The 20,775-nt window shown below is 36.9% G+C and overlaps 2 protein-coding genes across 3 annotated transcripts in view; one reads left to right on the top strand and one right to left on the bottom strand.

Annotated features, from left to right (window-relative positions):
* Window positions 1–20,775, bottom strand: part of LOC113436045 (serine/threonine-protein kinase TNNI3K) — a 256,652-nt gene that overhangs the window by 32,955 nt on the left and 202,922 nt on the right. The gene's annotated exons all lie outside the window — the stretch shown is intronic.
* LRRC53 (leucine rich repeat containing 53) lies at window positions 1,852–16,268 on the top strand. The gene is given in 5 exon segments (XM_087928700.1): window positions 1,852–1,942; window positions 9,340–10,143; window positions 11,937–12,206; window positions 12,324–12,467; window positions 13,891–16,268. Coding segments are annotated over 5 exon segments (3,687 nt in total).

Here is a 20,775-nt window from a genome sequence, read left to right as displayed (position 1 = left end):
TTAGCTTAAAGAAGTTAAGAAAAATATTCTTGTTATCTTCTCTATCCTGGAGGCATTTGCAAGTTCCTGGGAGATTGGGTGTGAAATTGTTTCCCTGAATTATATGAAAGTAGGGAAGAAGAGAGTAGAACTTCCTACTTTATAATCCAAAAATATTTTTATTTGATTCTTTTTTTCCCATCAACTCTATAGTATGATCCCACATTACTTAGAATAGACCATAATTCTCCACAGGATCTTTTTAGTGATTATAGAGGGATGTATCTTTCTGTGAACTTCATTAAATGATCTATCTTTCAGTTGAAACTACTGAAAAGAATTGTTTTACAGGATCCATGGTGACAGTGACCTGAAAGAAAACGAGAATGTAAAATACACATTCAAGCAAATAGCCATAACAGTGTAATTTTACACATGTATGGATGAGTCTCAGTTGTCTATAACACTTTGAGATAAAGGGTTTAGAAATAGGCCCTTGAAAATATCAATTTACTTTACAGAAGTGGCCAGAAAGAGGAAATTCTATGTACTGGTGATTATTAGAAAATTGAAGGAAAATGAATGGATAGGAACAGATATAATTTATGGTATGGCATTGTAGTGTACCATTCTTGTTCCTTCATTTCAAAAAGAATATGAAGGACTTGAAAAAAGTGAAGAAAGCAGCAATCAGAAATTGGAACATCTATAAAGAAAGATTGAAGTGTGTTTGAAGATCCAACAATTATGTTTGAGGTAGAGATAGAAAAAGGGGTTAAAAATTATGCATTGTATAAAAAAGCACAGAGAAGTTGTGGTCTTGTTCTTATAATACTAACATTGGACATCATCTAATAAAATGGATTGGTAGCAGATTCAGGGAAGACAAAATAAAACAATTCTATATATTTTAGCACATGGATTTCATAGACACAACATATGATGATGACTGTTGGCTTAATTCAGGGGTCTTCAAGCTTGACAACTTTAAGACTTGATTTTAAGACTTGATTTTAAAACATAATAGATAAATATCATTTAGCAAAATAGATAAGCAGAGGAACCTTTTAATATGTGACATTGCAAAAGATTCTTCAGTAGGGTTTTGCCTTCACCCTAAACTGTAGTCTCAATTTTTGAGAAGCAGCTATATTAAGGAAAAGAATTTGGAGTAAATAAACTCATGTGCTTATCAAACAGGGTTTTTCCCCTTATGTTCTTAACTATTTGCTCAGTTTCAATGGTCTGGTTGAATCTGTGCATAATATTATTACTCCTTTATGAACAAACATATTTTTCATTGTTTAAATTATTTTTCTGTCTAGAATTTGATAGCACTTTAATGAATGTTAAAACCACCTAGAGTCACTTAGACATGAGATAAGCGGCACATAATTTTTTTAAAAAATAATGTAAAATAAATAAAATATGCTTTATTAAATGCTTTTTTCAGCTCCTGAAGCTTTCTTTCAGTGAAGGAAAAAAAAAAAAAGAATAGCATACTTTAACTATCATATATGCTTCTCTTAATGCAAAATAGGTGGATATCCAACCGCAAGTGAAAGAATGTTCATAGTTCAAAGGTCACATACATGGAAATCTGATCGGTTCATGTCTAGAATTTGACTCAGTTTTCTATTGTCTAGTCTGGTTGTCATTTAAGATATTCTAAATGGAAACATATAGTCATGTTTACCCTGCTGAACTGACTAACATCTACCTTTTTTAAAGGGAACCTTTTGAAAAATGTGATTAATTTTCATTGTAGAGCTGCAGGGATATAATGATCAGAATAATAAAAATGTCAGCCCCACAATATATTTATTTGTTCTTTCTGTTTCCCTTCTAGGTGCCCTGCTCATTCTACTTGCTATGCCGATTCACTTAATAGCACCATGCCCGTCTTCATGCATAGTATGCTCTGAAGAAGTTACTCTGTGCCAAGGGTTAACATATATACTAGGTAACCAAGTCAGACACTTTAAAGAGAACTCATATTTATTCTGTACTGTAAGTTCACCCAGCCCAGCTGTAATTGTATTGACTGCTTCTTGTGCCTGCTGCTGAGAGGTAAATTTTCAGAGAGCTAGCCTTTCAACATTTTGACTGAAGAGTGATAGCATTGTTTCATTTCTTTTTGCCTTGGGGCCTTATCCAAACTATTCCAAGCCCTTCAGAGGTAATTGAAAACCTTTGTTACCGAGAACAGTCATTTCACTCAGCCAAATGCTTTAAGAAAAACAAAATAGATCATTTTAATAAGTTTTGTCCACATTTTGTGCAAAGTTCAAGCTGTCCGCTGGCTGAATGAGCTATCAATTGCCTTATAACCCCGCCAAGGAATCTTTCAGCATTAGCAAGATTAAGTGATGTAGCACTGATACAGATTAGCATCATAAAATGCATTATAATTCTGAAAGAATGTCTTTCTCCTCTCCTCCCACCTCTTGATGCTAAATGATCTGTAGAAATGCTAACAAGATACAGTGGCTGTGTTCATTACTATTGCTTGCCTAAGTCAACAATTTAATCAGACACCTGATTAACAAATTTAAAGTAGGATTTGGTTTGTATACCGATTCTTGCAGCGGGGGGCGGGGGGATTAGCAGGAAAAAAAGTAGCATAATAGTGATTAAAGCAGTAGTTAATTAATAATACCTGCCTCTTATTGCTTATAATTATGTATTTCTTTTTACAGTTTAGATTTTCCCCTCTCTGTCCACAGAGCACTCAAGAAGGTCATAGGTCTTTTTGCCTCTAATGAAGTTAAATATAAACTTAGTAATATCCAGAATTCTGCATTGCTGAAATTCTCTATTTGGTCCCTTCTTTTCATTATAAAGTTACCAATGAAAGTGCCTTTTCACCATAAAACATTGATCTTCCCAACAAGCTATTCATGGCAAAGGGACAAAACAGAAACATTCCATTAGATTTGCTCCTGAGCATCCTGAGTTTTGCTTTTATTTTGATCAGCTATTTTCCTCAGGGTTTGCTATCACGATATTTGCTGGTCCGTATTGTCTTAATTTTCTTATACGCAGGTCTATTGTAGATGTGTGTTTTGGAGCGCCCACTTCATCCAGAATGATCAGGCGCTTGACCCAAGATCCAAGTATTAAAATAGCACTGCAAAGTGATCTTAAAGAAAAACATAAAAAAAGATAGCACTGCATCTTTGTATGCAAAAGTGCTTCTCAGTAAATTTGTATGCAAGAAAAAAAAAGATAGATTATAAATAAGCATGTCAGATGTGGGCTGCAAAAAAAACCTGGATGACCAGTAGATTGCAACAAGCAGATACAGAATGTTAATTATTTGTTATGCTACTAACAATTTAACAACCACCTCATCAAATATGCCATAGAAAATATAAGCAAGATCCTGGACATGGCAATGGTAGGATCCATATATCATTACCACCTCCTCCTCCTCGTCGTCTTTGAGATTAGGCCCGCTCCTAAGAAGAGGAGAATTTATCATTGGCCATGCAAAGACTAGCCTTTGGGGAAAACGTCCTCTTTTTAAATGGAAATGAAATGGCAAAGCTTTTAGGAGAAATAGGGACAAAAGAAACATCAAAATAAGATCATAACTGGGGACCAGAGAAGTGCTGTTGTCATTCTTTAGATTGGAATGATGACGATGTTGTGACAAACCTCCAATGGCAAAACTGCATTCATTGTAGAAAGGGAATTGATGTAGACAAATACTGGGCATCTTTGAAATTTTTATATATAGGATCTATCAGAATCAAAAGTTGTCCAGGAAGAAATGTAAGTTGTCTGTTAGACTTAGATAATTAAGTCAAGGTATATATGCCATTCAGGTCATTTTGACGTCGGAGAGTCAGAAACCTGAAGGAACCAGACGTATTGGTTATAAAAACATTCTGGGTTAATGGGCACAGATGAACAATCCTTATAAATGATTCAAAAAGTCAAGGCAACATTGCTGGTCAGATATAATTTACATTCTTCTTTAGGTGCTAAAGCAAAGCGCATAGGTGTTACAATTTGTACAAAATATATTCAATACATGTCCTTTAAGATGGAATCCATTAAAAAGGATGATTTCACTAGAAAAGCACTAAAAAAAATGCAGGTTTCCAAGCCAGTCTATGAATTGATCAGAATAACAGGTCTTGAACACAAAGCCCCTTTTATTAAATGTCTCTTATACAACTTTGTTTTATATCTAACATATTGTGACAAATCTCTAATATTAGGACCACTAAGAGGCAGAGATAGATAGATAAAGATTTACCTGCTATATAAGATCACATTTTCTACTTAAGTCATTCTATACATTTGTAGAATTAGCATGCCAGTAATCAATGGCCTAAGAGGCCATTGGCATGTTAATTTCTTGAAATAGAAACAAATCTCCTTTAAGCATGTTGAGTGTTCAAGGAACATTTATATGAGACAAGGCCTTACCCATGGCCACCATTGTGCTTGCTTTAGTCTTAATGAAAAGTTAATTTGGCCGTGAAGATGGAAGGACCCAGTGATTTTAAGCGCTAATCAAAATCAATACAAATTAAACTTGCACTTCCTAAGATGAATTCCCTGACTGTGAAAGTTGTATGTGGAAGAATTGATAGCAATTTAATTAAACCACACTGTAATTGAAAGCTGTGTGAAAGTCACTGGTTTCCAGGGAATAATGTTAAAAAAAATTCTTTACCTACTCTTAACATTTGTGATTTCCCATTCAAGATTGTGTTTTAAAGGCAATTCAGAGTAATGTTGAAAGTATTCTATATCATCTTGATTGGTCATGCCAAGAAGCATGCAAAATTGTTATTGCTTTTTTCCTCCAGGATTGCTTCATAAAATCGGAGATTGCTAGAAAACTTTCTGAGTGTGAATAGGAATAACTTCTAGACTACACTTGATAGCTAAATAGTACAGCCAATTTGATAGTACAGCCAGTCTAATGGTTAAGTCACCTGGTTAGAAACTGGAAGACTATGAATTCTAGTCCTACCAAAGGCACACAAACCACCTGAGTGACCTTGGGTCAGTCACTCTCTGTCATCCCTAAGAAGCAGGCAATGGCAAACCATTCAAGAAAACTATAAGGAACATATCTAGGGTATTACTGGAGTCAACATAACATGAATTGTCACATCCACCCAACAATTGTGCACATCTTTCACAACAGAACATGTGTATGTCTGCAAAAAGTGAACAGCATCATGTAGAACTGTGCTGAACCAAATTCTAGACATAAAAATATGGTTCAAGATTAAGAATAATTGCAAGATGGAGAACGCTATTCAGATCATAGAGCAAGGCTAGGTCAGAATGGAAGGTGACATGATAAATAGACAAGATACAATAAAATATGAAACAGACACACCAAATAATATAAGAAAGGAAGACGTGACAAAAGAAAGAGGAATATACTGCAAAAGGAGTGATTTATTCCACTTAAAAACTACTATAACAAATAGGAGTATACTCACAAAATATAAATAGACTCCCCCACCCCTGCCAGCTTATGTTTTCTTAATTCCATCTTTAATAATACACACACAACACACAAAAACACACAAAATAATATCGCATCTTTAATACAGGACTTTAATATCCCATCTTTAACACAGGACTTTTGGCTTCTTGCTAAAATTGTTCATCTCATCACCATGCAGTCTCCTTGGAGGCCAGCCTGTTAAAGTTTGCTCCTGTGTGTCCTTTTACTACTTCCATATTCTATTCTACAAGTAGTTGGATGGGTAGGTGTATCATACTTGCCTACAAAAAGAATTCAGATAACTACTAGATCAAGAAGGTGGTGAACTATAGAGGGCCTGGGATGAAATGGATTATCTGGACCATTTTTTAATGAGGATTCAGGCTGGACTATAGTACTGAGACAGTATTAGTCACATTTGTGGATGATTTTGGAGGGCTTGTTTAAATGAACAACCAGCTGTATTGGTTTCTCTTATAGTTTGATTGCTTATACAATGTTTTTGTCACAAATAATAATAAATTAGTAATACCGTGTTTCTCATATAATAAGGCTGGATCTTATTTTTTTTTTTTTTGAGCCCTAAAAAAATGGCTAGGCTGTGTTTTTGGGGGTGACTTAATCCCCCCCCCCCTGCATCTTTGGGTGGGTGGGTGGCGACGGCTTGGATGTTGACCTTGGCGTTGGTGGGGTACTTCGTATCGGGGTCAATGCAGGCAGCACCATATCTGGGTGTGCAACAAAAGTACTTCCTAATGGCAAGCCCCCCCACCATTCCCCCCCATTTCACATATTTTAATATAGGCCTTAATTTGGGGGGAGGGGCTTAATTTCATTTCATGCCTATAAAACATGCTGGGATTTCCTATTGGGGGAGGCCGTATTGTTGGAGAAACAGGGTAACAAATAGCTGTTATTGACTGTTTCCTGGTATGATTTGATTGCTTATTGTATCCTATGACTATTATTAAGTGTTGTACCTTATGACTCTTGACTCTTGATGTATCTCTTCTTTTATATACACTGAAAGCATTTGCACCTTGTGTGTCCAATCACAGTTGGCCAATAAAGAATTCTGTCTGTCTGTCTGTCTGTCTGTCTGTCTGTCTGTCTGTCTGTCTAATAGCTGTTATTTAATTAGTCTTTGTATAAAGGCTTTGCTTTAAGTTTTGTGATTGGACTGTGTATTATATTAGGTAACACTATTCATCTAGCAAATAGTGTAACCCAGTCTTGCAGCCTAATTCACCAACATGCTGGAATTCAAGGTCTTGCATCAGCAATCAGTCAAATTATTTTCATTTTCAGTGGGCCATGTGTTCTGTTAATACTTCTATAGCATTAAAGAATTCTGTTTCTTTAAAGCCTGTAATACTTGGATTGTGAAAAAGAGGATCACCTTATCTGTTCTAAGAAACAATTGACAGATGTAAGGGAGGTTTAGTTTTACTCCAAGCTTCCTTCATGCTCCTGTAGATTTCAGAGTCCAAACTTGGTTATATGATAAAGGGACATCACAAAAAACAGTGCTGTTAACTCACGGTAAAAACCACTGTTTGGCTTGCTAAAATTGTTACTCATTCAGCAGTAGCACTCTAGTTGTCCATCTATCATGCTTGCGCTTGTGTGATACGCAGGCTAAAACTCAGCTAATCTATCCTCCAGAGGACATGATTGAAAGCAATACACATCCCAGCAGGGAACCATTCTCTAATGCATTAATGAGAAACCCAGGGGAAATCCTTCAAGGCATCAATAAGCGAACAGCATGCCTCGTCCTCCGTCAAGTTTATTACTTTTTACCTGAGACAAATAAAATCCATATTGTAAAGGGGAAACAGCACATGACCTCCCAGCACAGATAAACATTACCAGCAGTAAATTGGTGGGGGAGCTCAAATGCCATTGCTACACAGGAGAGGTACCTTTCTGGGAATGCCTGAGAGTTTCAGGTTAGGATCGAGGTGGGGTCATTGAAGCTTGTATGGTGCCTGCTTGTCCTATGCTTGAATGAAAGCACTGGTGGTTTCTTACATCCACAAGAAAAGGGGGGCTTTTTAAAATATTACAGTCCGTCACCCTTTCTGCCAAATGATTGTAATAAGCAATGCATTGACTTGTGATGCCTGGTGGAACAGATGGTTTTCTGTTTTCTGAACAAATAGGTCATGTCAGAACATAGTGAAAGAAATTATAAATTCATGGGTAAAGAATGAATGTTGCATGAAGGCTTTGATGAATTTAAGGCAGGGTCTGAACAACTAGGAATCTGAAAAAGGACTGAAAGGAACGATTGATTGATCATGTTATTCAGTGGAGAGAGGTCAAATGATGAGTTGCCATTGGCATAGCAGAGTAGGCCTCACTGATTAAGCAATTGGTCTACTCTAGCCATCATATTTGTCTGCCTTGGTTATATTATGGTAACGTTGTGGGATATTTTATTACAAGATTTTCCAATTGGTATGGAAATATATCTGCCTGCATGAAGGCGATATAATCCCAGAAGACTTTGATAGCAATGAACTTTTTGGGCCTGCCATTGATTTATTGGGAAAGTCTACAACTGTGTAATCAACTCATGAAGGCAACAAAGGCCTCAGCCAAATTCGTTCCACGGCCAAACTGAAAGATTATTACGCATTCTAGATATCATGTCCATAATACCTTTCTGCTTGTAAGAGGTCGTATAAGCCAAAGATACACGAAAGAATAAGAATCATTACTCACCCTTTTCTAGGAAATAGTGTAAGGTCAATTATAATCTCACCTTAAGGGGAAATGGGGATCTCATAAAGGACATCCATCCAGAATATGTTCTCAAATACTCTGTCAGTAATGTTAGATGCACAGTAAAATCATTAACAAGAAATAAGCCTGTGCAATACCCCAATTTTAGACATCTGTCTCAGTAACCGGATAGTGGAAAAATTATTAATGGGGGGAAATCCACTTTTCTAACATCTTCATATCACAACTCTCATTTCTGATGTAAACATTTGGTATAAGACTATAAAACTGAAAATAGATTCTAATTTGAACTAGTTCTAGGCCAACACTCCTCAACACAGATGAAAATACTGGTTTTCTGCAAATAGTTGAAATTCAAATGGCAATTCCAAACACACTGGATATACAATGTTATTATTTGGCAAGGTTTTAATTTGTGACCAAAACTCCTCTATAATGTCATTTCACTAGTATCACTTATTTCAGTAAGGTCCTTTCAAATGTTTGCTGAAATGTATTATTACTTCTTGTTGATTTGGGTACATTATAAACAATCTTTTATTCATCATTTGAACAGCTCCCATAGTTGTCTCAGTGTCAATTTTTCTGCCCACGAATTGAGGATTGCAACTATAAATTTCCTTGCATTTCCCCTTTTTAAAAAAAGGTGAAAAGTGATTATAAAATTGTTATTTGATTTGAAAAATTGATCATTTATGTGATCTATTTTACTGTGTTTTTATTGGCCTCCATAAACTGTGCAGCTTACATAGCAAATACAAATTTTGGACTTGATTCTACTAATCTTTTAGTTTGGGGTATTTTTTTACATGTTTATACTGCATTTCCAGAAATATCATGTTTTAAAAACCCAGCATTTTTATAATTATGGCATACTACCATTCTGAATGTTGATAAGAACTTATTTGACCATCTGCCCATTTGTTTATGGTGAAGTAGTTATTTATTCATAAATCATTCAAAACCTGACTTAAATCTCAAATTCCGTATTTCTTTACTTCTCAGTTTTGCTATTACCTTTTTCTCATCTTCCTTTAACCTGCAAGAAATGGCTAGTATTAAAGCAGAGGATGTGAATTACAAATTTGTACACATATGGAAATATAATTATGCTTCTCTTCTCATAGCTGCTCCTGTATCTACCCAAGCTTTGATTATTACTGATGGAAGTATCACTTCAGTAGAAGGATTTAACCTCTCCTTCCTACTTAATGCAACTTTCCTAAGCCTCAGTACTAATGAGATTAAAGCATTTAATGATGATGCCTTCCTTGGACTTAGAACACTGAAGACTTTACTGCTGGACCAGAACCAAATATCAAGCTTTTCTATCACATACAGCACATTTCATGAACTCCAGAAGCTTCAGGTGCTGGTGCTAAGCAACAATGTTTTAAGTACCATTCATGGCACCTGGTTCAAGAACACGAAGGCTCTTGTTAGACTCCATTTAAATGGAAATCAGCTTACCAGCATCAATGCAGACAGTTTTGAGATGGCAAATCTTGACAACCTCAGAATCCTGGATCTATCAAACAATTTCATTAACTCTATTGAAAAGAGAGCCTTCCATGGCCTGCCTCAACTGGTGGAAATAGACCTTTCTCGAAACAGGCTAGCTCTTATCCCTGACACATTTTCTCCACTTGGTCAATTAAAACTTCTTAGCCTGGGCCAGAATTGGTGGAACTGCACATGCAAACTTTATGATTTAGCTTCCTTTCTAAGACAATATGTGAATTCATCAAACATACTCAGAAATCCTGAAAACATGAACTGCACAGCTTCTGAAAACCCATTGGTAACAAATTTGCTTCAACTCACAAAGATCAACTGTAAGGCTGCACTGAAGCAACCATCCAGAATGTTAAAAAAAGGGAGAAAGAAATATGGGCGAGACATTGCATTGGTAGCATTCTTCTCCTTTGTAGGTAATGATTCTGTTAACAAGGTGTTGCTTGCTCAATCCCTAGTTTGTTTTATGTTTATATTGGCATTCTTCACTGTTTATGAAGTAAAAAAATATCACAGAGCAAGACATAAAATCTAAGTCCTATAGTATGACATAACAATGATCAAGATCAGGAGTGTCAAACTGGCAGCCCACTGGCCGGATATGTCACATGCAAGCCATGCCCACCCCAGCTCTGCAAAGGCAAAAAAACTTCTTGATACATCATGTGATGTAACGTGTTGCGATCGAGTTTGACACCAATGATCAAGATCAATCATCCCTAACCTGATTTTCATCCAGATCTGTTGTGAACACAACTGCCAAAAGCCAAAACAGACTTTGCATAAGAGAGAGAGAGAGAGAGGGGGAGGGAGGGAGGGAGAGAGAGAGATGATTCTGAAGTCTACCATTTTGCAGTGTGTCAGCTTTTGCCTTTGACAGCAAAGCCAGCGTTGTCATTTTGACTTTTCCGAGATCTCCCCTGGTCCCCCTAGGCATGGATGCTGAGGCAACAAGCTGCCTGCAGCTAGCATTGGTTTATCCTCTGTAGATTCTCTCCCATCCAATATTTCTGTTTTCCCATTGTAAGGAGTATTTATATCCTATTAATGCAGTTTATTTTAAGAGATTTCCAAATGTCAATTGAAAAAGCTCCATGCAAATTAATTATTGTTAAAGTGTTGTTGGGGGCCCAGTAAATATATATGTGTGTTCACAACAAGTTATTTTGGTGAAGTCAACACAGTGGATTTGTTCTGTTGCTCTTTGGAGTTACAATTTCTCATTTCATAAGCTGAGCAGGAGAGTCTGATCTGGTGTTACGCAGTTTGTGTTACAGTTGTTCCTGTAGCTTGCTTGTCTGAACAAGATATTTGCAACTGTTGGCTTCCAACATGCTACAGGAATCAACTCTCATATGCTTATTGAGCAGTGCCCTCTCCTGCGCCTGGTATAGGATATTTCATTTCATTATTTTGGAATGGTGGATTAGTTGCTTCTTTGATATGGCCCTCAGCACTGCTCAGCTGACAATACAATAATCTCCGTCCTTAAAACAAACTGCTAAAATATATCTATATTTTGGAATCGAAATGCTTGCCTGAAGCTATATCATTGCCTGAAGCTATACCATCTTAGGCTCTGATCTTATTTCATTTCACAAACTAAGAAATATTAAGCACACATCGTGTGTAGAAGAGAGATGGCCAAGATAAAAAAAAGCTATGAGGATGCCGAAAGAATTGATGATATTTTTCTCTCTTCTGGAGTCAAATAAAACTGTTAGTTTAGCAGCTCTTTATTTGAAATAGCAAACTGTCTTATAAGATACATAAAAAAGCTGAAATTCCATAGACACTTAAACTCATCCTGGGTTTTCCTCCTTTTTGCTTGTATTATTTACTTCACACTTACTTGTACATTATTGGAACCCATACATAAGCTCAAATTAATTGGAATGCTTCCAAAAATTGTATAAAATGAGCAAGGTGGGAGTCTGCTCCATTGCCATGTAGTTTTATGCATTATAGATTTCATTTAATTCTTGAAAAATATTGTATGCAAAATCATTAACATATATAGATGTAAAAAATATGAGGGGATTTAATTGGTTCCCTATGAAATTCTCCTCTTCTGCTACATTCAATAATCTCATACTGTAGGATAATCAAATTAGTTATGTTGTTTTATTACAGCTGTATTTCAATGTCCAATGTGAATACTTTTACTTCTCTTACTATAAAACCTTGATAAACTTTCTATTTGTTACAGGAGGGGCTGGTCTCACTTGCCTAGCTTTAGCCTTCTTTAACGGGAAACTTCAGTTTGGCAAAGCAAATGGACGCCCATCAGAAAATTGCTGTTGCCGAGTCCTAGATGGATCTCAATGTGATCATGAGACAAGAAATTATCCCACTAAAGGACACTGTAACTGTCACTTAACTTGGGAAAATGAAATAAAAATTATGTCCAGGTTGGGTGCTGGTGAGGAAATGCCCTATTTACAGAAAAATAGTTATCAAGAAACAATAAAGCCGGAGTGTAAGTGTACAGGCCCAAAAATCCCATTTGGAAGCATTCAAAGTAAGAATGAACCAACTAAAAACAGGCATTTATTATGCTTTAAGTGTAAACTGCTTCAGTCTTTCCCTCAAGAAGCTTCCCAGAATATAGAAGTACCTTATAAAATAGAGTTACCGCTGCAAAAACATTGTCAAAGAACTCAACATTCAGAAAACTCTGGGCAATTTGTGGAAGATCTATTAAATGCAAGATTAAAAGATGATACAACTTTCAATCAAGGTAAGTAATCTTCCAAAAGGAGAAAATTAAAAAAAAATCCCTTTGCTGAATATTGCTCTAGTTGATATCCTAGACATAACATATTTCAACATACAAATGAAAATGGAGTCTATGGGTCCTGTATCCAAGAATATTTGAACAAGAGAAAGTAATCAGAAATATAATTAAATTCCATGCCACTATAGCCTACCTGAAACAGAACAATGATTTTGATGTGTGGGATTAAATACCTTTTTAGTAGCTACACAGATATAAAATGAAGTTTTCCACAGAAATGTGGAATACAATAGAAATATATACAAAAATATACAAAATCAACAATTTTCTTTGATTTTGGAGCTCTGATAACAATACCACAAAGTTAGTGGTAGTTTCATGAAGAGGGCAACTTACTGGCACAGAAAGTTTGAGATGAAGTCAGAGGAAGAAAGAAAAGCAAATTCAATTGGGGTAATAGCTCTCAATCATATCAATGAAGAGGTGATTACTTGTAATTGAGTCACTTTGCAGTGAGATGAGTGGTAAACGAATTTAATATATAAAATAAATAAATAGTGAATGGGAAGGACAAAACTCAATAAATCATTGGCAAAATTGGTATGAAAAGGGAACAATGAAAATTTGGATAAGGTTGATTGAAGTAAGAAAAAGTAAGGAAGGGAGGGAAAAAGGCTCAGAGATACAGGTGAAGAAAAATTTATTGCGGGAAAGAAAATGGAGTGGAGAATGGAGAGTTCAGGGACTTATTTGACTTTCACCATCATAACATTCAATGAATAGCAACAAACTGGGTATATCTTTTATATCCAGAAATTACTATATTGTTATCTTACATAGCCTATACATCAGAGGTCCCCTTTTCAGCTTTGTGGACTGGCGTGAGGGATAGGAGATGGATCTGCATGTGTGGCAGGCGAGCGCACGCACATGGGCACACCTCCATTTGTGCAAGAGGTGGGCACTCCACCCGCTGCTCATGCTAATAGAACGCATGCACCTATATTTGCCTGCTGCTTGCGTGAGCAGGAACGTGCATGTGTGCTTGAACAGGTGGGAATGCATGTGCATGCACATGTTCGCCCACCACTTCTGTGGCCCGGTTCCAAAATGCTCAAGATCTGATAGTGGGCTGTGGCCCGGAGGTTGGGAAACCATGCTATGCATGATAATTACTTCTGGTCAAGGTCATTTTTAAAAAAATCTCAAGCATTCACTTCAGATGTTAAACGTGAATGAATGTTAAAGACAGCACTTCTTCAAGTGACTACATTTTGCAGAGGAAGAGAGACATGAGCCAGTTGTTCTAGGGAATATATTTTTGTGGGGGCGGGCAACATTATTGAAGGTGTTCCAAACATCTGCTTAATCAGTGTATAAAAACTCCCTCTACATGTGTTAAGTTTCAACATTTGCTATTTAGCAGGAATCAGAAGTGACACAAAGCAAGGAGGACGTTCAAGGCCTGTCTGTGCTTTGCTACAGGAGAAGCTTGGGGAACATCTAGCAAATGAGTTGTATCAGTCTCTTTCTCAGACCGAGTGTGATGACTGCTTCAAGCCTCACAAGCAAAGGCACCTAATTACAGCCTTGTCATCAACAACAGAAGAGTCCAAGGAACACTGTGTGCAAGCAGCGTTAGAACACCATAGATCACAATGTGAATTCTTAGCAAGGAGCAGGAATATTTCTCCACAGCTAGACCACTTCCTTATCTCTAAATACATACACTGTGATAAAAATCAAAATTGCCCAAAAGTAACAGAAGGGAACCATGGCAAAACCAAAAGATTGGAAGCAGAACAGAGTGAAGATAAGGGTACAAGATCAGCTGGCTGCCCTCTGAATGCTACAAATATACCTTTATCAACAGCAATCAAGAAAACCAAGAAGCCCAAGCAGGTTAGTTTTTACATACCTGAAGTGGCAACTGGTTTAAGTGGAAAAAGATTTCCTCAAAACAAACAATGGAATGAGCAGATTCAAGGAAACCAATCTCCTACTTGGGCAAAATTGCTTGGTGATTCAGAACCCCAAAATAAAGAAAGGCAGCTATCTTCTTCCCCTCTCATGGATCTTCCTAGGGTAAAAGAAAATGAACCAATCCAAAAGCATAAAATAAACACAAAAATCCCAAATTCATTGACTGTTCAATTAAATTTACATCTTTTTAGGAAAGGAAAAATCCAGCCGAAGGAACTTCTTCATCAAAAAAGCTTAGAGCAACCCTCACGCTCTCAACCCATGAGATTGCTACCTACTTCCCAGATGGAAGAGAAGAAGAGGAAAAGAAAAAAGTGCTCAGAACATGCAACTCAAGAGAGGACAGAAAACGGCAAAGATGGCATTTCTAATAAAGCAGTGGTGGAGGAAGTGCCTGAAGAAAATGGCAAGGATGGAGAAATGCCCACTTCTGCTTCTTTTCACAATATGACTGCCTGGAATATTATCCAGGGTTCCTCAACAACCAAGCATTTAAAACTTCCAACTGCTTCACCTACATTCTCAGTAAATAGAACTTCAAGAAGGACTGTTCCCATTATCTTCCCTTCACCTGGCCACTCACCAACTATTGCACCAAATGTAACAAATAATATTTCTACATCGTTGAGTTCTAAAAAGCTTAAGAGGGGCACTTCAGATGCTGAAGTCTTGTCCTTTCATCAGAATTCTCCGCAAAAGGCATCAAAGGAAAAACACCATTGCCTTTCTTCAGCTCCTTTTAGGCAAGCGGATGGCCTTGACTTTCAGAAATCCAGCAATGGAGATGATATGCACTCTCAGCAAATAATGGAAAATAAAATGTATAGTGTGAGCATAGATCACTTCAGAGACCAACCTTTAAAAGGGCAGAATGGAAATTTCACCAGAAAAGATGAACTGGAAACGCAGGAAAAGGTTAGCAAATCTGAATCTGTGCAAGAAAATCTATCTGGTACGGAGACTCAAAATGTGGTGGAAATACCACCATCAAACACACACCAGATTATCTCAAAAATAGAAACAGATAGACTCATACCGTCAGTTCACTTGAGTAGTACGTTGCCTGATTGTCAAGCCCTGAAAGAAGAGCTACAAATTAACAACCAAGAGGAAGATGAAACCTTAACACAGCAACTGAGATCAGATTTTAAAACAGAAAGCAACAGTGAGTTGATTCCAAATATACCATTGGACTCACGAGGTCTGAAAGAAGCAGCAGCACAATCTGGGAATGAACGGGACAATAACAAATCCAATGCACTGCATAAAAATATTATCAAGGTGCCCATTATCTCTAATACATTCAGCATCCCGAGTTCTTCTGAAAATGGAAGCTTATATCTAAATAGAAATGTGGATCCTCAAAAGAACCATAATGTGCATATGGATAATGACCACAATTTGCAAAAAAATCTGGATAATCCATTTGATGAAGACAGCACAAAACATAAAGAAGGTAAAATGCCACTAGCTACACATCAAGAGCCTCCTTTGTTAGCAGAGTTTAAAGACGTCAATTATAAGCAACGAACTGAGACAACTTCACTTTCCTGCAATATAAATAAAGCAGAAATCTCAGTTCCCATGCCTACACCGTCTCCCACATCTATTGATTATAAAGAAGAATTTTCTTTGCAAGTGGAACAAAGCAAAGCAAACCTTTCATAACACTTGCATTCTTCCTTAGTCCTCTTCAAAGACAAAATCACCTTTCAGTATGAAAATCCACGCTTGCTGGATCAGAGATTTCAAATGTTAGTGCAATATTTTATGGAAAACAAAAAGCTAGTAAAAGTCAGATCAGAATTGAAAACGAAGTGATGTGCGGCAGGTTTTAGAACTGTGGCCATAAATTAGGGATAGTAAAACACAAAATATTATTTATTTTTAAATGTTCATATCATCAGATAATATATGAAAATATCAAATTATATAGGACTGACAGAGGTAACTGAATGTTAACTGATCTTTATTTAAAATAGAAAGCTGAAATCAAATGCAGGTCTAGTCCAGATATGGGAACTCAATTTCTCTGCTTTCTTCAAGGAAACATTGCTGTTGGAGAGTTTAGATGGTTTCCAAATGCTATACTTGAATAAAATGTTAGAAATGCTTTTTCCCTCTTACTGACCCACCCCCAGATTCACAACAAAAATTTCATTGCAAAAGAATCTATTAAGAAGACTTGTATATGTCCTGTTTTGGGATACCATATTTGTCCATCAAAATTTCAAACATTAAAAAATACTCTGTAAAATGAAGGAAGCTACATGGTTTCTCTTAATAATGTATGTGATTTTATGTACACATACAATAATGAATACCTCTGTTTTGAAGTTGGCTGTTTTCTCTCTTTTCTTTGAAAAAAAAATCATGTTAACTCAGGTACCTGCAGAATTTAGAGGGTCATTGGGCTGTTTTCTGTGTTGTTCTATTTTTCCCCAAATTCAGTTGTGATTGTATTATTTTGTAACAGAACACACAATGTTATGTTGAACCTTTCAAGAAAGCAGCAAAGAGATAAGTCTTCAGGGGAAAAATAGTATTATGAAATGCTTAGAACATTTTCACTGATGAATCTCAGATTACTACTACTACAATTTTTGGAAGCATTTAACAGTGGTTCCAGAGAATGTGTAGACTTGGCCAAATAGCAACGTCCAACCTTCTGCTTCTGTGACAGAATAAGGGAGAAAAGGAAGTCTATCTGCCACTTTGAACATAGGCTGGTTGGTCAATACCATGAAAAAGTGGAATACATATAAAAGTAAGGGAAGTTGTGTCTCCTCTAGATTGGGGATAGGAAGAAAGTGAATAGTTTCTTAGTTTGCCTTCCAGTGTTGATTTGAAAGGTTAGGTATGCTTCTGAAACCAGCTTAGCTGAGTTTAGGAAGGTAGAGACAGAGCCTGTGTCTTCAGGACACATCAGAGACATCCCTTCATTAAGGACAAACAACATTTGGAGCAATGAAAACCAGAGCAGTTTATAATTTCAGGAACTGCATCACTACACACAACAGAAAGAGACCTCTTCAGTCCAAAATCTCATGTACCACACATTCCTCCATGCCTTAGATATATTTCTCTCTTGCACCTGAACACACTTCTTGCTCATCTCTCATTCCATTATTCAAAATAATGTTCAGTTCAATCCAACGGGCTCTTCTATTGGGAATATATATATATTTTAAAAAACCCTTGTTATTTCCCAGCCAGCAGAATCATTCTGAGAGGGAGTCTAATGCACCCTTAGCTGTTCCAGTTTTAAATTAGACATTTCCATCTTTCTTGACACAAGGGTTGGCGTGCATAAAATCTATGTCATCTCCTGCATAATCTGACGATGACAATGAAGTTGAAGTCTGCCATCTGCTGAACTTATATTGGCAGACTGAAACTTTCCTCCCCTCTACTCCAGTCACTCATCACTGCTTTTCATGGCTTTTTTGGCTGGGGCTGAAGGCAAAATTGGACACCTTGTTCATGTGGATGCATCAGCCTATATACACTTGACTGCACTTTGCAAAGCATCGTTCAGGCAATACTGAGATTTCTGATATACACAGTACATACACTGGTATTCTAGTATTCTCCAAGATCATGCGGTCTAATAGTCAACATATTGTTCAGTAGACAAGTAAGCCATGTGTAAAGGGAGGGGGGGATAATGGTGCTGATGGGGCATTAACCAATCAACTTAAAGGGGGAAAGAAATGTATTTCATATATTGATAGTTAGAACAATTAATCAGTGGAACAACTTGCCTCCAGAAGTTGTAAATTCTCCAACACTGGAAGTTTTTAAGAAGAAATTGGATAACCATTTGTCTGAAATGCTATAGGTTTTCCTGCATAAGTAGGGGGTTGGACTAGAAGACCTCCAAGGTCCCTTCCAACTTTGTTATTCTACCCTATTATATTGCTGGTTGTTAAACCCAAATGAATGCATTAAATATGTTCTGCTGCTTCTGCTACAAAGGTTTTTGTGTGGCTTCTCTTTCTGTTGTTTTTATTACTTTAAGAGGGAAGTGCTATCATTTTGTCCACCCTCTTGCAATTTTGCATACAGTATGGATTACTTGTAGATGCTGCTATCTGCAAATACTACATTATCAGAACTTATCTAATTTAGGATATTTGGGAGTTGGGAGCAGCAGACTGAAAAGTGTTCACCCAGGCTCCTCTTCTAGCCCAAGTGACAGGAAGGCCACCAAAACTCCCAACTTTGGCACCAATCCCAGTAAATCTCTCTGCAAAAACATCTCAGGATAGGTGGGATAAAATAGAAGGGTGGCTTGAGATGAAGCTGGCAGGAGCCCATTCAATGCACTTTGAGAGTTTTTCATGTTTCCTCTTGCATTATTCCTCTGTCCACTGACCAGTCAGCTGGGGTTTTTTTTGGAAGAGAGGTCTATTGGTCTTCTTGAAGAGAAGTAGACCCATATTCAGAAGTGACAAGTCACCAGCATTTGGTGATCATTTGACAAGTAGCCAAAGCCTCCAATCCCAGCATCTACCCACGCTTGCCTAATTCAACCCATCCTTACTAGAAGGTAAGGTGGTGGGGCTCGTCAGTACCAAGGGCTCTATAATCATCCTTGCAGGGTGATGAGATGGTGAGATTCATCCCATCCTTGCAGGGCAGTGAGCACCGGGAGCTGTGAGTGGTTTTCAGACATTTGCAGCAGACTGCTTCCGCCCCTGCCGACCCTCCTTCCCTCTTCATCAAATTGCTAATCCAGACTCCCTCTTTAAAAGGACAGTAACTAAACTCCTGTGTAGATTGGAAGCAATTTTGTGATAGAAGCAGAAGTATTTTGAAGCCAGGAGGGAATGCTCATTACAAATCTGGGTCTACATAGTAAAAATATAAACTGTTTGAATTGCCAATGCAAGACTATCTCCATGCCTCTTTCTCTTAAAAGCAACAAACTTTGAAAGTGTATTTAAATTGACTAGGAGGGGGCCAGAAATCCCATTCATCAAGGGAAAACAAAAACAAAAAGTTTCCTGTTGCCTCCCTGTGAATTGTTCTGTTTGTCTCTGCTGAGTCAAAGTCTGCTTGCAAAAGGGAGAGAAGAATAGTAACAGCAACAGGAAGTAACCAATAAAAAAAAAATCTCTTGCATTCCTTCGCCTCCACTGAAACAATCTGCATGCTAGCTCCAAAGTCATTAATCTTTTCTTGAGAGGAAGAAACAGGCTGTGATTCACCCCTCTTGGATGACAAAATGCAAAACCAGCAAACACTTTAAATCAGCCATCTCCATAGAAATAGGCTGTGTTTTTTCTCCCCTAAAGAGAGATTTTCAACATTCAACCAGCGATTTAAAGAAACCATTTTCTAATTCTACCTCAAGACCTATATCAATGATTAGATAATCAATTTCTAAAAATAATTAATTTATCAATTGTTTAATTGTTTAATTGATTTATTGTTTTAATTGATCAGTGTGATTAGAGTGTTTAATGCAAACAGTGTGATTACTGATCAATATAAAAAAATCAGGCTTAATGTAATTTAATTGATTAGTAAAATTAGTGATTCAGTTAATTTAATTGAACAGAATATTTAACAATTAGTGTAATTAATTAATTAGGCTGATTATTGCTTAGCATAATTACTTGACTAGAGAGATTATTGTAATTGATTAATTGGTGTGATATTGGCTATATTGATTACCCAAAATTGTTTTATTAAGCAATTTAATCAACGTACTATCTCAACAAACCCACCATGCCAGTAAAAAAATCCAATACCAAACCACAAGCTAAAGAGAAAAAAAATCCCCACCAATGAACCACAAGACTCCTGCACATGCTTTATATGCTCTGTAACTCTAAAGGTTAATGAAAATTCCATCAAATGTTCTCTATGTGAAAAATACACTCATCATGACTGCCCGGAATTACCCAAGCAAATGACTCAATTCCTAGAAACATCCAATTATGCACTTCCATTTTTCTGCCTACCATGCAAACCCAAACTGGACAAACATATAGCCCTGTTTTAAAGAGTTGACTCTATAGAATCACGAATATCATCCCTTGGCACCCTAGTAGCATCCCTGGACACTTTAAATGAAAGATTAACTAACCTTGAAAAAAAAAAAGACGCAACACAAAAACCTGAACATTCAATAACTACAAACCAACAACTGCAACCTAATCCAATAGCTACAAACCAATAACTGCAACCTAATCCACAAAAATCATAAATCCAACAAATAATGATATCCCAATCCTCGTCAGAGAAGCTGTCGAGCCTGAACGAAAGTGTCCTAATGCCATCTTATTTGGTCTAGAGGACATCAATAACAATGATGATA

This window comes from Pseudonaja textilis, chromosome 3 (genome assembly GCF_049901715.1).
Source record: "Pseudonaja textilis isolate UNSWEBS1 chromosome 3, rPseTex1.2, whole genome shotgun sequence".
Taxonomy (NCBI): domain Eukaryota; kingdom Metazoa; phylum Chordata; class Lepidosauria; order Squamata; family Elapidae; genus Pseudonaja; species Pseudonaja textilis.
The sequence above is the reverse complement of the archived record's forward strand: the minus strand, read 5'-3'. Positions and strand labels throughout refer to the sequence as shown.